The following is a 15,802-nucleotide window of genomic DNA, read 5'->3' as shown; positions in this document are numbered from 1 at the left end:
AACAATTTACAGACCCTTAACAGCACTTGTTATTAGTGTCTCTCTTCTGCACACTCATGCTTGAGAAGTGGACTCTCAGGAGACCATCCCCAGGCACAGGGAAGAAAGTCTCCTAGAGCACCCGGGAAAGGACTGAGTAAGGAAGATAGACAAGCAAGCTAAGACAGATTCAAGCATAGATGAATTCCTATTTGCAGTCACTCTTTTTCCCCTCCCCATGTACTACAGCATTTCAGGACTTGACCTTCAATGAAATAAATACTGGAGAACAACTTCACTAAGACAGTGATACACCCATAGCAACTACAGTTGACATTAGCCCATATGCTTCTGTTGAAAAGGATGATAATGAAATGACCCTGAGCTGGTCCACAAACATGATAAAACCTTATCAAATAAATCCTGTCCTATTGGAAACCAAATTCTGTTCAGCATACAAGCCCTTTAGAGTGACCACTTGCTCTCTCTGGTGGTACTGAGGATCTTGCACAGCTACATTCATGCTGCCTTTTGGTCATATCTGCCCTTCAATCTCAGTCACTCCTTAATGTTTTGAGAATAAATGTCCTTGTCTCCATGCACAGTCTCAGAGGATGCTGGTTTTGCACTAAACAGTGTGGAGCAGGCCAAAACTGTATGCACAGAGAATCACACTGATGTGGAAACAGCCACAAGTTCTCCAGAATAATTCAGCAGAAAGAATACAAATTTCTGAATATAGATAGGCCTTATAAATAAAGCAGGAAAGTATTTTCAGTGAGAGCAAAAAATGCTTTTTATTCTGGGCATAACAGTCAGTTTAAACATCAACAGCTGTTTAAATGCACCTTATAATTTCCCTAGAAATACTGTACACTACATTGATATATACATGAAGGCATTTACACCTGTAGAAGAGCAAATTCCTTTGAAAAGTCACTCTCCATTGCAGAATAAATACCATACCACTGAGGTGGAAGTTGTCGGTGTTTCTTACCAGTAGGTCAGTCAGCAAGTCCATCTGTCTTTTTGACAATTTGTTCACAGCTTCCCAATTCCCTTGCGGTTTCTTGTCTAGTGAAAACCCCTTGGAATGCACTGTGATTGCAGGTTTCCCTTTTTTCCTATGTTGTGCAAAGGCAAGCTACAGAGCAGATGGTTTTTTTCCAACAGGCCAAATGCACATTCCTTCACAGTTCCTTCCTATCACAGCTGATAAATTCCTGATTCAAGATTCAGAGAAGTTCCAGCCAAGTCCCTCAGCTGTGGCTCCATTTTAAGAGGGGTTAAACTGCCTCACATCCCATTGGTTTCAGTGGGAGGCAGAGAGGCCTGGCTCCTCCATGTTACATGGTCCATGTATGATTTATATATTGGAGCCAATTTCATGTACAAGATACACTGCCAGCCCTATCCAGTCTTTTTATTTTTAGTGCTTAAATCAAAGAATTCAAAAATGAGGAAAACAATTTTATCCTCCATTTCTGTACCCTGTCAGATCCTTTCATTCCTTGTTAGCAAAAAGAAGCATGTAATGCCAAGATGAGAGGTGCTGAGATCCAGGTGTTAAAATTATTCCCTTTATATTGATATGCTGAATTCAGCATCCTAAATCTTTATCCAAATAGAAATTCCAAGAATGAAATGACCAGTGAGTGAAATCCTAATTAATATGAGTGAGCCAAGGTTTTACCCCTAGAGCTCTTGAATATTCCATTCTCAAAGAGGAAAGGGAGGTGAATTCATTTTCAGGTATATTAAAATAATGTCATTTAGAATAGATCCCTGTTCAAAATATTTGCTAAATAACAGAGTGTGTGTTGTTTTAAGCAAGCCTCATTTTTTGCTTTAAAAAATATTTTTAATGCTTCAACAGTGTATTACTAAATAAACTGACAGAACATCTCAGAACTAACATAAACGTGCAATTTTAATGCCTTCTAATCACACAAATCAGCACAAGATTTTTGTACTTGTGCATGACCTTCTTCAAATTATCCCTCCATTTTGGCTGAATGAGAATGAGCATGGGCTATTTGATAAAAAACGCTAAGTGTGTGAAATGAGGGGCCCTCATCGTTTCTGCCAGACTCCTCTTGACAGAATGATGATAGAAGCATCACATCCCTGGAAGAGTAAATGCAAACTGACAGGAGATGAGCCTTTAGATGTTGAATATAATCTTGAATTGTGCTTGAAGTGTCTTATTATCTTGTCTTTTGATGTCTGAAGGGGTGGCTCATTGTTAGAAAAAGGAAAGCCCTTGCACATCTTTGCCATCTTTAAAAATTGTTTGGCCTTTAACAACTGCTTTTCCAACTAATGTCCATTTCTCCTGACAATAAATATGGCAGGTCGTCAGCAAGTGACAAACAATTTACTTTACATGCCAAGCTTTTATGTCTTTTGAGAGCTCATGTGGAAGCATATTTTAAAAAGCCAGGAAATTAGCACCATTACAAATGTTAAAATGTCTGCATGTGTGTAGCTTGCTGTGTGGCTATTCATTACTGCTATGTTTCTGTTTTAAAGTCCTGTCTTTCCTGTAATCAGACTGCTGTTAAAGTTTTTTATTTATCATTGACTAAAAATAGTCAATGAGAAATAAAGAGCAAGAGGCAATTTTCTTCTGCTCTAAAAAAAGAAATGTTATAGATAAAGTACATGGGTAATGCATAAAATCATATTTATTAATCATTACAAATCAATGTTAGTAGCAGTATGGCACAGTTTACCTGTATTGCAGATCCTCAAAATCACATCACTGTTTTTCCGCCTTCAAGCAGCTTGACGATTTTTTTTTTTTTCCCAACTTAAAAGTTTAATGACGAATCAGATCAATATGATTCCTTAGCAACTAAATCACAGGCACACTAGTTTTTCCTGTCACAGCACCAGTTTTGCGAAAGCAGTCAAGTTCTTTTTTCAGGCCTCTGTCACTCTGAGAATCCATAGGAATTCTCAAATGGATCATAAACTGTTACAGGGTTCAGGTTATTGTATCATTATAAAAATGTATTGATATAGTACAGATGACAAGACATGCAGCTCTTGTGCTAGTCTATTACAACCATCTGAATACCATAAGAAATATCAGATATAAACAAAATAAACCAGTCAGCAGTACACTGTCTTTTAGGGAACTCATCTTTATTTTTTTTTAACTGTTTTAAGCTGGTTTGAAACATTGCTGTTATATGAACCCACAGAATAGAAGATACAAAACCAGAAGAATTTTTTTGTTAAAAATAAATAACGAAAAATCTGACCAGAGCCTAGAGATTTTTTTTTCTTTTTGCAAGAAAGGGCCTGATTTTTCTCCTTATGATGAATATTTCACGCCTGAGTTTTCAGACAGAGTATAAAGCAAAACTCTCCTTCATCTCCCTTCCAATAGAGCCCCAGACAGCCCAACTGCCACTGCTGGAGGAATGTACCCTGTGTTCTAGCACACCAGCCTTTACACCAGTCAGGGTCTGCTGACACATGCAAGCCTGAAATTTGTAAAGTGCTATTCAAAATACACAAGCATCATTTTACACAAGTGAGACAATGGCAATGTGAGAAAGGCCTCACCCCCAAACTCAATCCCTTCAAAGTCCACGGTCACAGGCCAGAGTCCCACAAATCCAAAGTTGCTCACTGACTAGCACATCTCATCTGAGTAAACCTTTACATCATCTGGTCCCTCTTTTATTCATTGCTTCATAAAAGCAAAGATGTGTGGGGGCTGGGGAGAGCGGGAGCAAGCTGGACCCAGTGATTGAAAAATTTTTTTTTTCTTGTCAGCAGCTGTTATGAGAAGGTTCACTGTGCTATATCCACACAGTTAAAATGAGAAGACTCTGAAAACAATGCATCAAATCCCAGCAAGAGAGCCATGCAAGAGTTTTCCCTCACACTCTTCATACCAGGAAGAAAAAAGCACATCAACTCAACTTATGCAGATGCTTTTCATGCCGGATATTATCATTAAGTTTACTGTGCTTATGCAGGAAACTATATTCAATTGTAGCAATATTTTTTTACATATTTTCATTTCCTATTTTCTTTTGCTGTAAATTCCATTTTTCCTTCATAAATATTTGTGACTTGCAGTCCAAATATTTATGCTTTCAGGCAAGGAAGTACGAGAAAGGAGGAGAAATACAAAACCTTTACCTTTACAATCACAGTTGAGCCCAAATATATCCATCTAATTTCCTTTCCCTCCCTTTATTCTCTGCTGATTTCTCTAGTTGTTTTTATGTTCCTCTATTCCACATGTTCCTTATTTTTTTTTTAATTATGAGAATCCACTCTCCTTAAATTTTTCCCACCTTAATGGAAACTTTACTTACATTCCAACACTGACCTCCCCATGACAGCAGAGGTGGAGTTGCAGAGCCTTAGCAATACTCATGGAATACACCTGCACAGCAAAGCAGAAACCTAAAGTAACACCAGGACTGGTTCCATAATTCATCATTTGTTAAATATGAATGCAGCATAATTATAGAGTGGTTGCTCTTTCCTGTTGGTATGTTTTCTTGGCTGGTTTTAGCTCCACAACATAAGAAACTGCTGTAGAGGTGTGACTGAGACACGTGGAGGCCCCAAATTGGTTTGCTAGTTCTGATAGGATGAATATCCTGTTGAAATCTATGGTCGTCTGTGTATGTGATGGACAGTCACCCAAGACCTGTCAGAATCTGGCCTCATCTTTATTCAAATCATTGACCAAACATCACATCTCTACACCATGTGAATAAATCCTAACTGTATGCGAAAGAAAATACAAAAACTACCCCTATCTATTTACTCAAGAGATTAGACAGAATTCAAATTATTTTTCTTCCTCTCCAGCTGTTAGCTGTGCTATCTCAAGAAATAATTACACATACTTAATAGTACAATATATTAACCTATGCCTTAAGGTGTGTTAACTGAAAAGCAGTTCTGGCTTCTTGATTAAACACAGGTTTTTGATCATCCTCTTCAAGGAACAAACTCCCCCAAACATTAAGCTTCCAACAAATCACAGAAGCCTAAAGACCTTGACAGATGGAAGAAAAATGCATTTCGCAACTTCCCCTGACACAGCTGTATGTGTTTCCAGCTGTGTGCACACACCAAGGAGAAGAAGAGAGGGGAACAGCTCCAAGCCTGGCTGTAAGGAAGAAGGGAAGACGGGAAAGATGGCACTTTTATTTTTACCAGTGTTCTACTTTACAAGCCTTGGTGTTTGTGGTGAGAACAACAGGCTAGGCTGTGTGTCCAATAGGCTCTGAAAGAGGACTTCTTTATAGCCTTCCAGAAGGCAATTGACTGCTAGTAATTCTTTATTCAACAACTTAAAACCAAGATTTTAAAATGTGGGACTATGTCAGATAGGAGACTGAGCAAGAAAATGAAAATTATTTAATAGAATCTCTAATGGTCACCAAATCAAAAATACGACCACCGTCTGAACTGAAAAGCACAAAAATGCTACTAAAAGCCAACATTATAAAAGTTAGTGTTACTGCCATTCTGTAAACTACATGTTAGTTTTGAAAGAAGGAATCTAATGATAGACTGCTGTAGAAAATGATGTTATTAATGCAAAATAGTCTTTATTACTTATTTGTGTAACATTCAAATCTTTAGTGTAACAGGAAATTGTTTTAAGACTCAGAGGGGTTTTTTTGTATTAAAAAAAAGGATGCCGTTTCAGTCACACTGGCTGTTAATTTATATATATTACAAATATATATTTAACTTTTGTTAATCACTTTCAGGTAGTGTCATTACTCTGTTTTGTGAAACGTAACATTTCTTTAGGACAGCTTCAAACTGTTCAGAAATTAAAATGGTGGTTTACCTTTTTGAAAAAAAAAAGGACATCTGAGAAGAAAAAACTCACACTTTCTTAATAACCCTTCTTGTATATTCTAAAATAAAACCAGGAAGCCTAATTTCATTTAGGCAGAGACAAACAGTAGTTTAGTGTTAAAAAACATGCTTTAGAGTGCAGGGGTGGATACAGATATCCCTGAAATCTAGAGAACAAACCCACTTTTAGTTTCTCTGAAAACAACAGATTCTACTTAGCCAGATAGGACAAGGTGCTATTCTTCTCTAGATTACCTCTGCTTTCAAAGTAAAAGGGCTTCTGAGAGCTTCAAAGCAGTATCACAACATAAAACAGGGCATGTCACAGTACAAATCTTTCTTTGTTTTGTACTGATATTGATTTTGATTTTTAGATGGTGTAAAAAGAGAAAACCAAGACTTTAGATATAAAAACATCAAGCCATTTACCTGAAAAAATAATATTCCTGTTGAAACCTGAAAATTATGGCACATTTAATTTTATACCGTTTTTTTCCCAGTTTCGCATTAATTTTCTCATTTCATCATTTGAATGTAGCTGCTACCTCTGAGTTTGCCAGAAATTCTTTTGTAACTCGCAAAATAATGTTACTTTGTGAGCACTGATGGTAGTACTAGTCATGTAAAAAGTCAAAAAATAAACCATTTGTGGAAGGAACCTTAATATATTAAGTATGCAATTAAATCAAAGTATAAAAATCCATAAAGCTGATGTTCCCATCCTTTGACCATCTCTCCCTAAAAAAGGGGACCACAGATGACGGATCCAATAGAAGAAACTGTTTCACAAAGAAACAGAATTAAAACAAAGAAGAACCTACAAATGACAGAAGGAAAAAAACCTAGGAAGACAACACAAGGAAAACCAAGTGCTACACAGGATATTAAAGAGAAAAATGATCCACAGGAGAATGGCAACTGTTACTATGAGCTTCCTACAGCTACCTCTGCCTTTGTATATTTTTAAAAAATTTATTAACCTGACAGCAGGAAACTTTATACAGATTGCCCCCGACAGGGTTCCAGTTTGGTATAAGCACTTGCCACCTCCTTGTTTAGCATAATGAAATCAAGAGAGGTGTTAAGTGGTGCCATGTGTACATTTGGGCAAATCTAACTTTGCTTCCATCTGCCTCACCTGCACATTCCTAGGGAGAACTTCATTAATCATGTGAAGTCCAATTGAAATACACCACTATCCTTCGTTTTCTTTTTACATTTGCTTCTTTTTCAAATGTGCAAGTGTCTGATCTATTATTAATCTCAAAACACAAAGTGGCAAGGATCTCAATCAAAGAATCTAACAGTTCTTTCACAAATTACCTGTTTACTGTCTAGTAGCAAGCAAGTCCCCTTTGAAACAGCCAGCCATTTGTGTTGCTTTTAAACAAGTTTGTTGCTGTTTTTATGGCTTCAAAGACAGAGAGAAGATTAATTAAAAATGAACCATTTGTCATTCAGTCATACCAATTACATACTAGGATTTAATTCTTTTTTCCTTTCCTTTCTAGTGTTATTTTGTTCTGTGTATAAAAATACAGAATCAGACTTCAAGCCTCATTTAAGAAACACATAGCATACACTTTAAAAAAAAAACCGATTAACTTAAACCAACTTTTCTTTGCTTCTTTTTTTAATGGTCTTTGTCACAATTCAGGGACAGCTACAAGAGTCTTCTTTCTTTCCATACAAGCAGGAGGATTTATTAATGGGGCTGCAATAGCTGTCCTTTCATCAAAGGTTAAAAGGGACTAAAACTAGTCTCCTCAGAGCTGGAATATATGTGTTAGCACCAGTACCACCACAGCCTGAGCTACCTGCAATACCTAAGTACAGCAGGAAAGCTGAGCTGAGGATGGATTTTCTATCTTACCATTGCACCAAGCTTTGTGCTTAAATAGTCATAACATCTGTTTAGGTTTTAATGGGCATTTGCTCCTCATTCACAAGTACATGCCCCACTGACAGAGTAAGAATTCTGCCAAGAAATCAGACAACAGCATTATTCAGAGTAATTCAAGTCCCTGTTTGCAAATACCTATTTAAAAATGCTCATGTCAAATATATCCTTCGGAAATAACAAACAATCACATATCCAGATCTCTGGGTTCTTTAAGAACTTATTATTTAAGCAAGACATCACTACATTTTTGAAAATAGATTTACAAGCCTGTATGAAGACTCAGGCCTGTAAACTTGCCATCCATTAATGTTTCTCATTGGCACAGTGTTTGTAATTAAATAGGGTTCCCAATCCACAGATTATTTGCTTTAAGGAAAGTGTCACATATTCAAGCACTAGCAGGATCAGTCCTATGGCATGGATAACCAATAGTGCCTTAGAACAAAGCATCCACAACATGAAAATTACTGAATAAAATTTATGTGAAGAGACAAGAATCTTTAAATGCAGGTCAAACATATTGCATATATTATGTCTCCAGCATCTAAAGGCTCTGATTTCAATATAGAGACCATTTGGGCCGTGAACCTTCCTATCAGAACAGAAATATTCACTAGAGCTTTAAAATGTTTCAAGAGCAGCAAATACACATTGCTTTCTTCCACTGAAATTACCAAACCTTAGCAAAGCGTTCCTGATGCGCAGAGATCTTATAGGCCTTTAAAATTTCAGGATATAACCAAACCACTGAGAATCATCTTTAAATACACTGATGAAAGGCAAGCTCGTCATCTGAAGGCCCCCACAGGCTAGATATACTGTTAAGGATGATAATGTGAGCTTCCTCACAGCAACCTGGCAATGACCTCTGCTCTGACCTGCAGAGACCACTGTCTCAAGAGGTAAAAGACAATTTAGTCCTTTATTCTTTGTACCTGAAATTATTCCAGTACCATAAATTCTAATCAAGGCAGCTCCAATTTAAAAAATATATCTATAACATATGTTTCTCTAAAGAGTGATACAAGGGATCTACTAGCAAAACAATCAACCAGAAATAACTTCTACCTTGTTTCTCTGCAGCATATATATGTAAGGTTATATAGAAGGATGCAAACAGTTCTGAAACATGGGTAAAAATGTGGGGAAGGAAAATAAAATCCCAAAACCAATGCAGAGGTTTGAAAATAAAAACTTGTTTATGTAAATGTGTGCGGATTCATTTAACTCCCATATCTCCACTCCATATTTTAAGCATACACAGCATTATGAAAAGATCAAAAGCTCACTAATGAACCAAAGAAAACCACTGTCATCAGATCCAGCACAAGAAACTTAAGATTTAATTTCACAGGGACAAAACCTTGCCAGCAAAGGGGAAAAACAACAACAACAACAACAACAAACCTTAGCAATTTTTTCTGTCCTGCGATAATTAAATGGGAAACACTTCTGCTCCAAAACTGTCCTCTATATACTTACAGCTTTATTTAATTTTTGATTTGTAGAACTACAGACTGGATCTCAAAGAATAACTTTTACAAAGTAAAATTACCTTAATATGCAAATGCATGCACTCCCAGTTTTTTTTTTCCATCATCTAATTATGTCACAATTTGTCTTCAATTAAGCATTAATTAAGGACTGCATCTAACTCCACGAAAGTCAGCCTTAGGCCACAGGGCGTTTTGATGCTTGCATCAGCCACTTCATTCTTGTGATTTTTACCATACTCAGAATTTCATATATGACATACCCTTGGTGTCTATACCAACTTTTGAATCTCAAAAGTTTATTACACAGCTAAACATGACAGGTGCTTTTTTTCTTCTAAGATTTTTTTTCAGAGCAATACTTCATAATTTATACTAGAATTCTTTGAAAATATAGTAAAAAAAGACAACTAGGATTAGTTAAGTTAGGTTCAAATCCCAATGTGTTTATTCAAGTGAAAGTACTACTTAACATTAACAAAAGCTTTCTCTAGTAAGACCAGTGTCATTTGGCCTGGGCTAGTATTTTGAAGGGTATTGCAGAGTAAGACAAGTTGATCTGAAAATGACACAGCCAGAAAAGTCAAGAGCCATACCCAGTTTCTATGTTACTTAATTACATTCTATGGATAAAATAGGAGATATTACTTCACTAATATTTTTATCAGTAAATAACTCACCACAAGATCTCTTACAAAGCACCTTCACCTGATACTGTACAGCAAAACTTGGACTACTGGAAGCAAAACACTGTAGCTGTACTAACCCACATTTCAAAAATGTATTTTTGAGGTAATATGTTTCAGGACAGATTCCTTTATGAACGTTTTGCACCTCATTTTTAACCACTTTTTCTGCTCTTTTCTGGTTTCATATAACTTCAGTATCAAAAGTCTTTTGCATGCAGGTATGCAAATTCAAAAGTGTCCACTAGTATAAAAGCACAAGTAGAGGATTACGGACTCCTGGACTATGGGACAGCATTTTCTTTCAAAAAAGAAACTACTTTTAAAAATTATTTTTAAAAAATCACCACCACCAGGACAAAACAAGCCAGTGAACAACAATAAGGCGCAACCCCTCTAATCACAGCTGCTCCTGTCATCACTCACAGGGAAGAGCTGCACCACGGTAACAAAGTGCATCTTCCCAGACACCTGTACACCCGTTTCAAGTGGAAGGTATTTCAGATCATCAGGAACTTATATGTAATCCTGGTGTTTCTGAGACTTAAAATGCTGCAGCATTCATCTCTTTTGTAACTGATATTAAATCACCCATAAGAAAAACAAATGTTTAGTGCATCTCTTAAAAAATAAGTACAATTAATTGTTCTCTGTTCTCCTGCCCTTTCCTCACTGGCAGCATGGACTGAAGAGGTACCACTTTGACAAGTAACATAAAACAAATACCCACTGTTTCTATGGAACGCGTTGAAACGCCAAAACAAGGAAATTTGAGAATAAGTAGGTGAATGTTAGGAAAATGTACAGGTGAGAATGGCAGGCCTTAGCAGAACTAAACTCATCCATCAAAAGAAGCTTAGCAGAATGTGTCCGGTAAGAGAAAAGAAAGCTCTTCACATCTCATCATTCAACTCTGTTCATCTATACGAAAATAAGACTAATGAAATACTGCTAATATCAACAAGACACACAAATGCTGGTCATTCATTCCAACTAAATCAGTACATGATTTTCACAAATCCTTAAAAAAATGAAAAGCAGCAGTGTAGAAAAACTTTGTTCTCTAGCGACCTGTCTCCTCCTGACTTTCTAAAATACTCCTCCTTCATCTGCTAAAGAGATTTGGGGAAAATTTTCACACAGCATGTATTGAATGTTATATTTTTAAAAGATATTTATTATCTATGATTACATGGAACAAGGTTGGAGGAGAAAGTTGTCATCCTCTACGACAACACCTATCAATATGTTCACAATAATTTAACTTCAGACACTGCAAAGGAAAGTACAAAACTATGCATTCCTAACATGCTATTCATAACATTAAGCAAAGGAAAAACTATGGTGATGATGTCCCATATTTATGTATCAGAGCTTTAAACACAGCTACACGTCATAACTTTTAGTGTTTACTGCAAATCTATCTTAAGGGATGCATCTGTGATATAACATCTAATCATCTTTATTTTACTATTGCTCAATTTGATCTTCAAATGTATCAAAATTGCCCCAACTATCCTTTTTTTTATTATTATTATAAAAGTTACTCAAAATAATTGACAAGGGCTGTTGCTAATAGGTCTGTAGCATCTGTCATAATTGTAACAAAAACGCAATATGTGGTGCATGAGTTTATACTGAGGCAGTTGGACTATTTCACCTACTTTTGTTTACTTGGGAACATCTTTTTTAGCAGTATAAGGATCAGACTAGCAAACATCTTACACTCACCAATAGAAAAAGCACAATATGTGAATTTTTAGCTTTTTCACTAGTGCTTTTAGTGAGATAAATTATATTTTCAGCCCAGAAGGAGGCAAGATATGGTTACACATCATTTCTATATCACACACGACAACTCTAATGAAAGTGTCTGTGTATATTTCACTACCACTGTAGAACATCCAAATGACAAGGGCTCAAAAAATATCCTGCCTTTTATTAGAAGACTTACCTGATCTAAAAACAAACAAATAGTTCATTATCCTCAAATTAAAAGCTCATCTTTTGCTTTGTATATGTCTTGCTGTATTTAATAGATGGATCCTAAACATTTGAGCAAATAAAGCATATAAACACAGCTGAAGATATTTATATTACTCTAGATAACTGGTAGCCCTTTGAATTTTAGACATTATAATCCTTTCCTGGATGAAATAGGCTAAAATAATTATTATATGCTTTTTGAACATTCAAACTGCTAATGGAAATTATGCTTTCTATGGAAACAAAGATTACTAAGAGGGGGCTTAAAAATGAATGTGATATTCAGTAACGGTCATTACTGTAATCCAGAAATTAAATTTTTTGGGGGGTTTAATTATTATTTTTCCTGCATCTGTAGTGAAGTTGTTTAGTAAAATATTGTGTGCTGTGTCTTTCAGTAATGTGTAAAGAATATTATAATATGGAATTGCATGTGTTCTTTTGTTTTAAAAAAAAACTTGCAGCTCTTATTTTAGGTAGAATACTGAAATCTGAACACTGCTACAGATTTCATTAGTGATTATGAAATCAAAAGTTGAATCTTAGAAAATGGGCTCTCACCCTCTCTCTCTAAAAGCTGCATTCCCTTTAAACAAGACCTTTTTCTCTTTGACTTTCAGCTATAGAATAATAAAAAATAAGTAAATGCTACATTTTTATTAAGGATTGTCTCAGGTCACAAACAGAAATAATTAAAAGGGACTTCTTCAGGGGTGCAGTCCCTCTAAACCCAAAATTTCACAGTGTACCATACAGTGCTGCTACAGCTCAGACAGCTATCAACATCTATCACTCAAGCACGCGCCTCAACAGCTCTGCTCCCTTTTCTGATTAGAGATCAGAGTTGCTTGAGTTGGCTTACAGGGTGTCATCTGTTTGAATGACAGATGTCTCTGTTGGAGTGCCACTCGCACCGCTTTTGTTTTGATTGTGAAATGTTACACTTATTTGGCACAATTTAGACTGTTCCAAAATGAATAAAAATTCAAAAGGTAATTTCTCTTTCCAGAGGACAGAGGAGAAACATTTCATTTCTAATTCAAATTCCAGCAACATTAGCTCCACATGCAGTACCCTTGCTGGGCTTTGTTTACTCAGTATGAAGTGTTTCCTACAAGAATCTTTCAGTTCTCTTCAGCCAGATTTATTTTTACCATAAAAAAATTAGAACTTTTCAGTTTAATCAAGCCTCAGAAAAAGCTAGTAGCAGGTGCAACAAACCAGCACCTACCACAATAACTGTTCAAGTACTCGAAGAAAATGATACACACACACACGCACATATTATTTACGTTACAGTCCATGGTTCTAAAAAAACCATAAAACATCTGCAGCTTGCACTAAATATGGCCATTTTTAACAAAAGTTTTCAGGACTGATGCTGTCATTCTGGTAACCAGTTGCAATAGGAGCAGAGGATGGTGTGCCTGCATGCTCCAAGCTACTCTTTCCTACTTACAAGAAAATTGAGCGAACAAAAAAAAAAAAAAAAAACCAAAAAAAAAAAAAAAAAAAAAAAAAAACACCAGGGGGAGATTGCTCTTCCGGACAACATGGTAGCAGTGAAATGAAATACCTAGACAGACTTACCGAAGAGCTTGCTGGGAGTGTCCTCGCTGTCATTTGATTCCACAGGCGCAAGCAAGGGCTCATTCAGCTCGTTGTCTGAAGTAGCTGCCTTGTCCTCACCTCTCAACTCTGCATTCATTTCACTCCGCAGTGACAGCAAGGGCTTACTGACTTGTCCAGCTATCATTGGATCCTAGGATGGGGGGAAAAAAAGAGTGAGGGGGAAAAAAAAAGTGGCAGCTTTGGTGTGCGTATACTCTCTCTTCCACTCCCTCTCTCACACACACACACTCTCTCTCTCTCTCTCTCTTATCTCTGGCTGCTCCTGCTGTTATTGCTGGCTGCAGTCAAGTGAAGAGCTATTACAGATCCAATGAGTTTTCCATTACTCCCCACCCTATTAAAGCTCAACTAGCATGTGAGAGATTCAGGATGCTTTGCAGAAAAACTTCTATGAAAGCAACATAACCAACACAGCTTTAATTGTGGGATATTCTTTTTTTGTGTGTATGCTTTAACACCTCACCCTGTCCTTAGCATAGTAAGAGAAGAAATTCCTGTATGCTCTGATACCACAGAAGAGGAGCCCCCTGTGACTTCTCCATAGTGATTTAAAGAGGCACCCTCAGCTGTATAATATTAACAAAATCAAACACACAGTTTCTAGCATTCCAGCATTTCTATGAAAACACAGAGCATCAAATAGCCATTTGATTTGATACTTTTAACAGAAATACAGTTTTCTTCTAGCTGTTCCTGTCATTGGGATACTATGCTCTAAAAGTCCATAAAGACACAAACACACATTTTTCTTTTAAAAATAAAAACCACAGAAATCATTTTCTAAAAGATAAAATTAGGGAAGATACTTACACATACAATTTGCAATTATTCTTGTGTTTGCAACATTATATCCATCATAAAACGTTACACATATATATATACACACACATCTAAATTTTTTCTTGATGATCAGAATCTGTTTTATCTTCTGCTGCTCATTGAGGATGTTTGGGGGTCAGGCATTATTTCAAAGCACACTCAGTTATTCCATTTGCAAAATAATAAGCACAATATCATGACAGCACAGAAAGCAGCGACAAAAAAAACCAAACCTAAAAAAAGAAAAAGAACAAGTGACCTTGTTGCTCTCTCTAGCAGCTATTTATTGCAAAGTTCATGCCTAAATGGTTCTTATGCAGAGAACAGGTGACCAGCGAGCAAGTAGGTTGGCTAGCATGTTCCCTCTGTCCCATCCTCACATTGGTTGATGTTTGCCTGTGGGTTTTTTAATGTATTCATGTCTGAAAAGTGAATTTGATATGACACATGATAATCTATGAAAATGTTAATCAATACAAATAGTTTAAGCTGTCATCAAATGCACTTCTTTAGTCAATACTCATATTGCCGAAAACAATGTCACTGTCACCAGGGCTTAATTTGCACAGCACTTAAATATTGGACTCTGTGCATCAATGCACTCCTCTTCAAATACTGTAGGTAAACACATTTTCTCCCTATTTAAGGCTGAAGCACTCAGCACGCATTTAGTTGAGCTGAATCCTCCCTTTTGAATACCTTGATAGGTCCACTGGAGGGCAAAATTAATACTTAATTGAATCTCACAGTCATCAAAATAATCAATACTTTTTTATTATTTATTCTTTACAGTCTGTTGACTGTTTCAAACCTCTGAGGGAATGGTGGAAAGGATTCATGGCTTTGAAACACTGTCATTTAACAAGGTAATTTTCAGTGGGGCATTAGGGGCTGTGAAACATATAATAAAACAAAAATGGTGGCTTATAATAGGAAGAAAGAAAAGAATTATATTTCTGCCATCTAACAAAACAGGATAAATAAAAAAAGCAAGTGCAAGCAGGAGAGGGAGAAAGGAGGGGGAGAGAGAAAGGGAAAGAAAGACTGGCTTTTGAAGGGTTTTATCATATCAAGAGCAGAGCTGAGCTTTCATAATGCTGACATTTCTCATTCTGACAATCCTAAACAAGTGGAAAGGATGAGATCGCAGATATCATCTTTCATCACATTCCCCAGCTTAAGAACCAACATGACAGCTTCTCTTCGCTTTACACTGTTAATTACTAAATAAAATACTGCTCTCTGTCAGCATTAGATTATTGCAGATAGAAACCACAAACGTTACTCCATTGTTTTGTTTTGCCCTTTTTTAAACCAATGATACCTACCTTGAACTCGTCAAAAAATAAATTAGGCTTGTGTCTACATATTGTAAATATATGAAATATAATCAATTTAATCAATTTGGTCAATCTATGTTATTGTCAGGCTAAAATGCTGGCAATTTATTA

The 15,802-nt window shown here is 36.3% G+C and overlaps 1 protein-coding gene across 2 annotated transcripts in view; it reads right to left on the bottom strand.

The window, feature by feature from the left end:
- The window catches only part of POU6F2 (POU class 6 homeobox 2), a 323,217-nt gene that overhangs the window by 244,426 nt on the left and 62,989 nt on the right, over nt 1-15,802 (bottom strand). Inside the window, exon 2 of one of the 2 annotated variants that reach the window (XM_063405148.1) lies at nt 13,491-13,662. In XM_063405148.1, the coding sequence (XP_063261218.1) occupies nt 13,491-13,662 (172 nt within the window). Of the gene's footprint in view, nt 1-13,490; nt 14,641-15,802 lie in introns of those variants that run through there. The other variant, XM_063405140.1, reaches the window with a different exon arrangement.

The sequence above is a fragment of the Prinia subflava genome, chromosome 1 (genome assembly GCF_021018805.1).
Source record: "Prinia subflava isolate CZ2003 ecotype Zambia chromosome 1, Cam_Psub_1.2, whole genome shotgun sequence".
In the NCBI taxonomy this organism is placed as follows: domain Eukaryota; kingdom Metazoa; phylum Chordata; class Aves; order Passeriformes; family Cisticolidae; genus Prinia; species Prinia subflava.
Note: the sequence above shows the minus strand (reverse complement) of the source record. Positions and strands in the feature narration are given on the sequence as shown.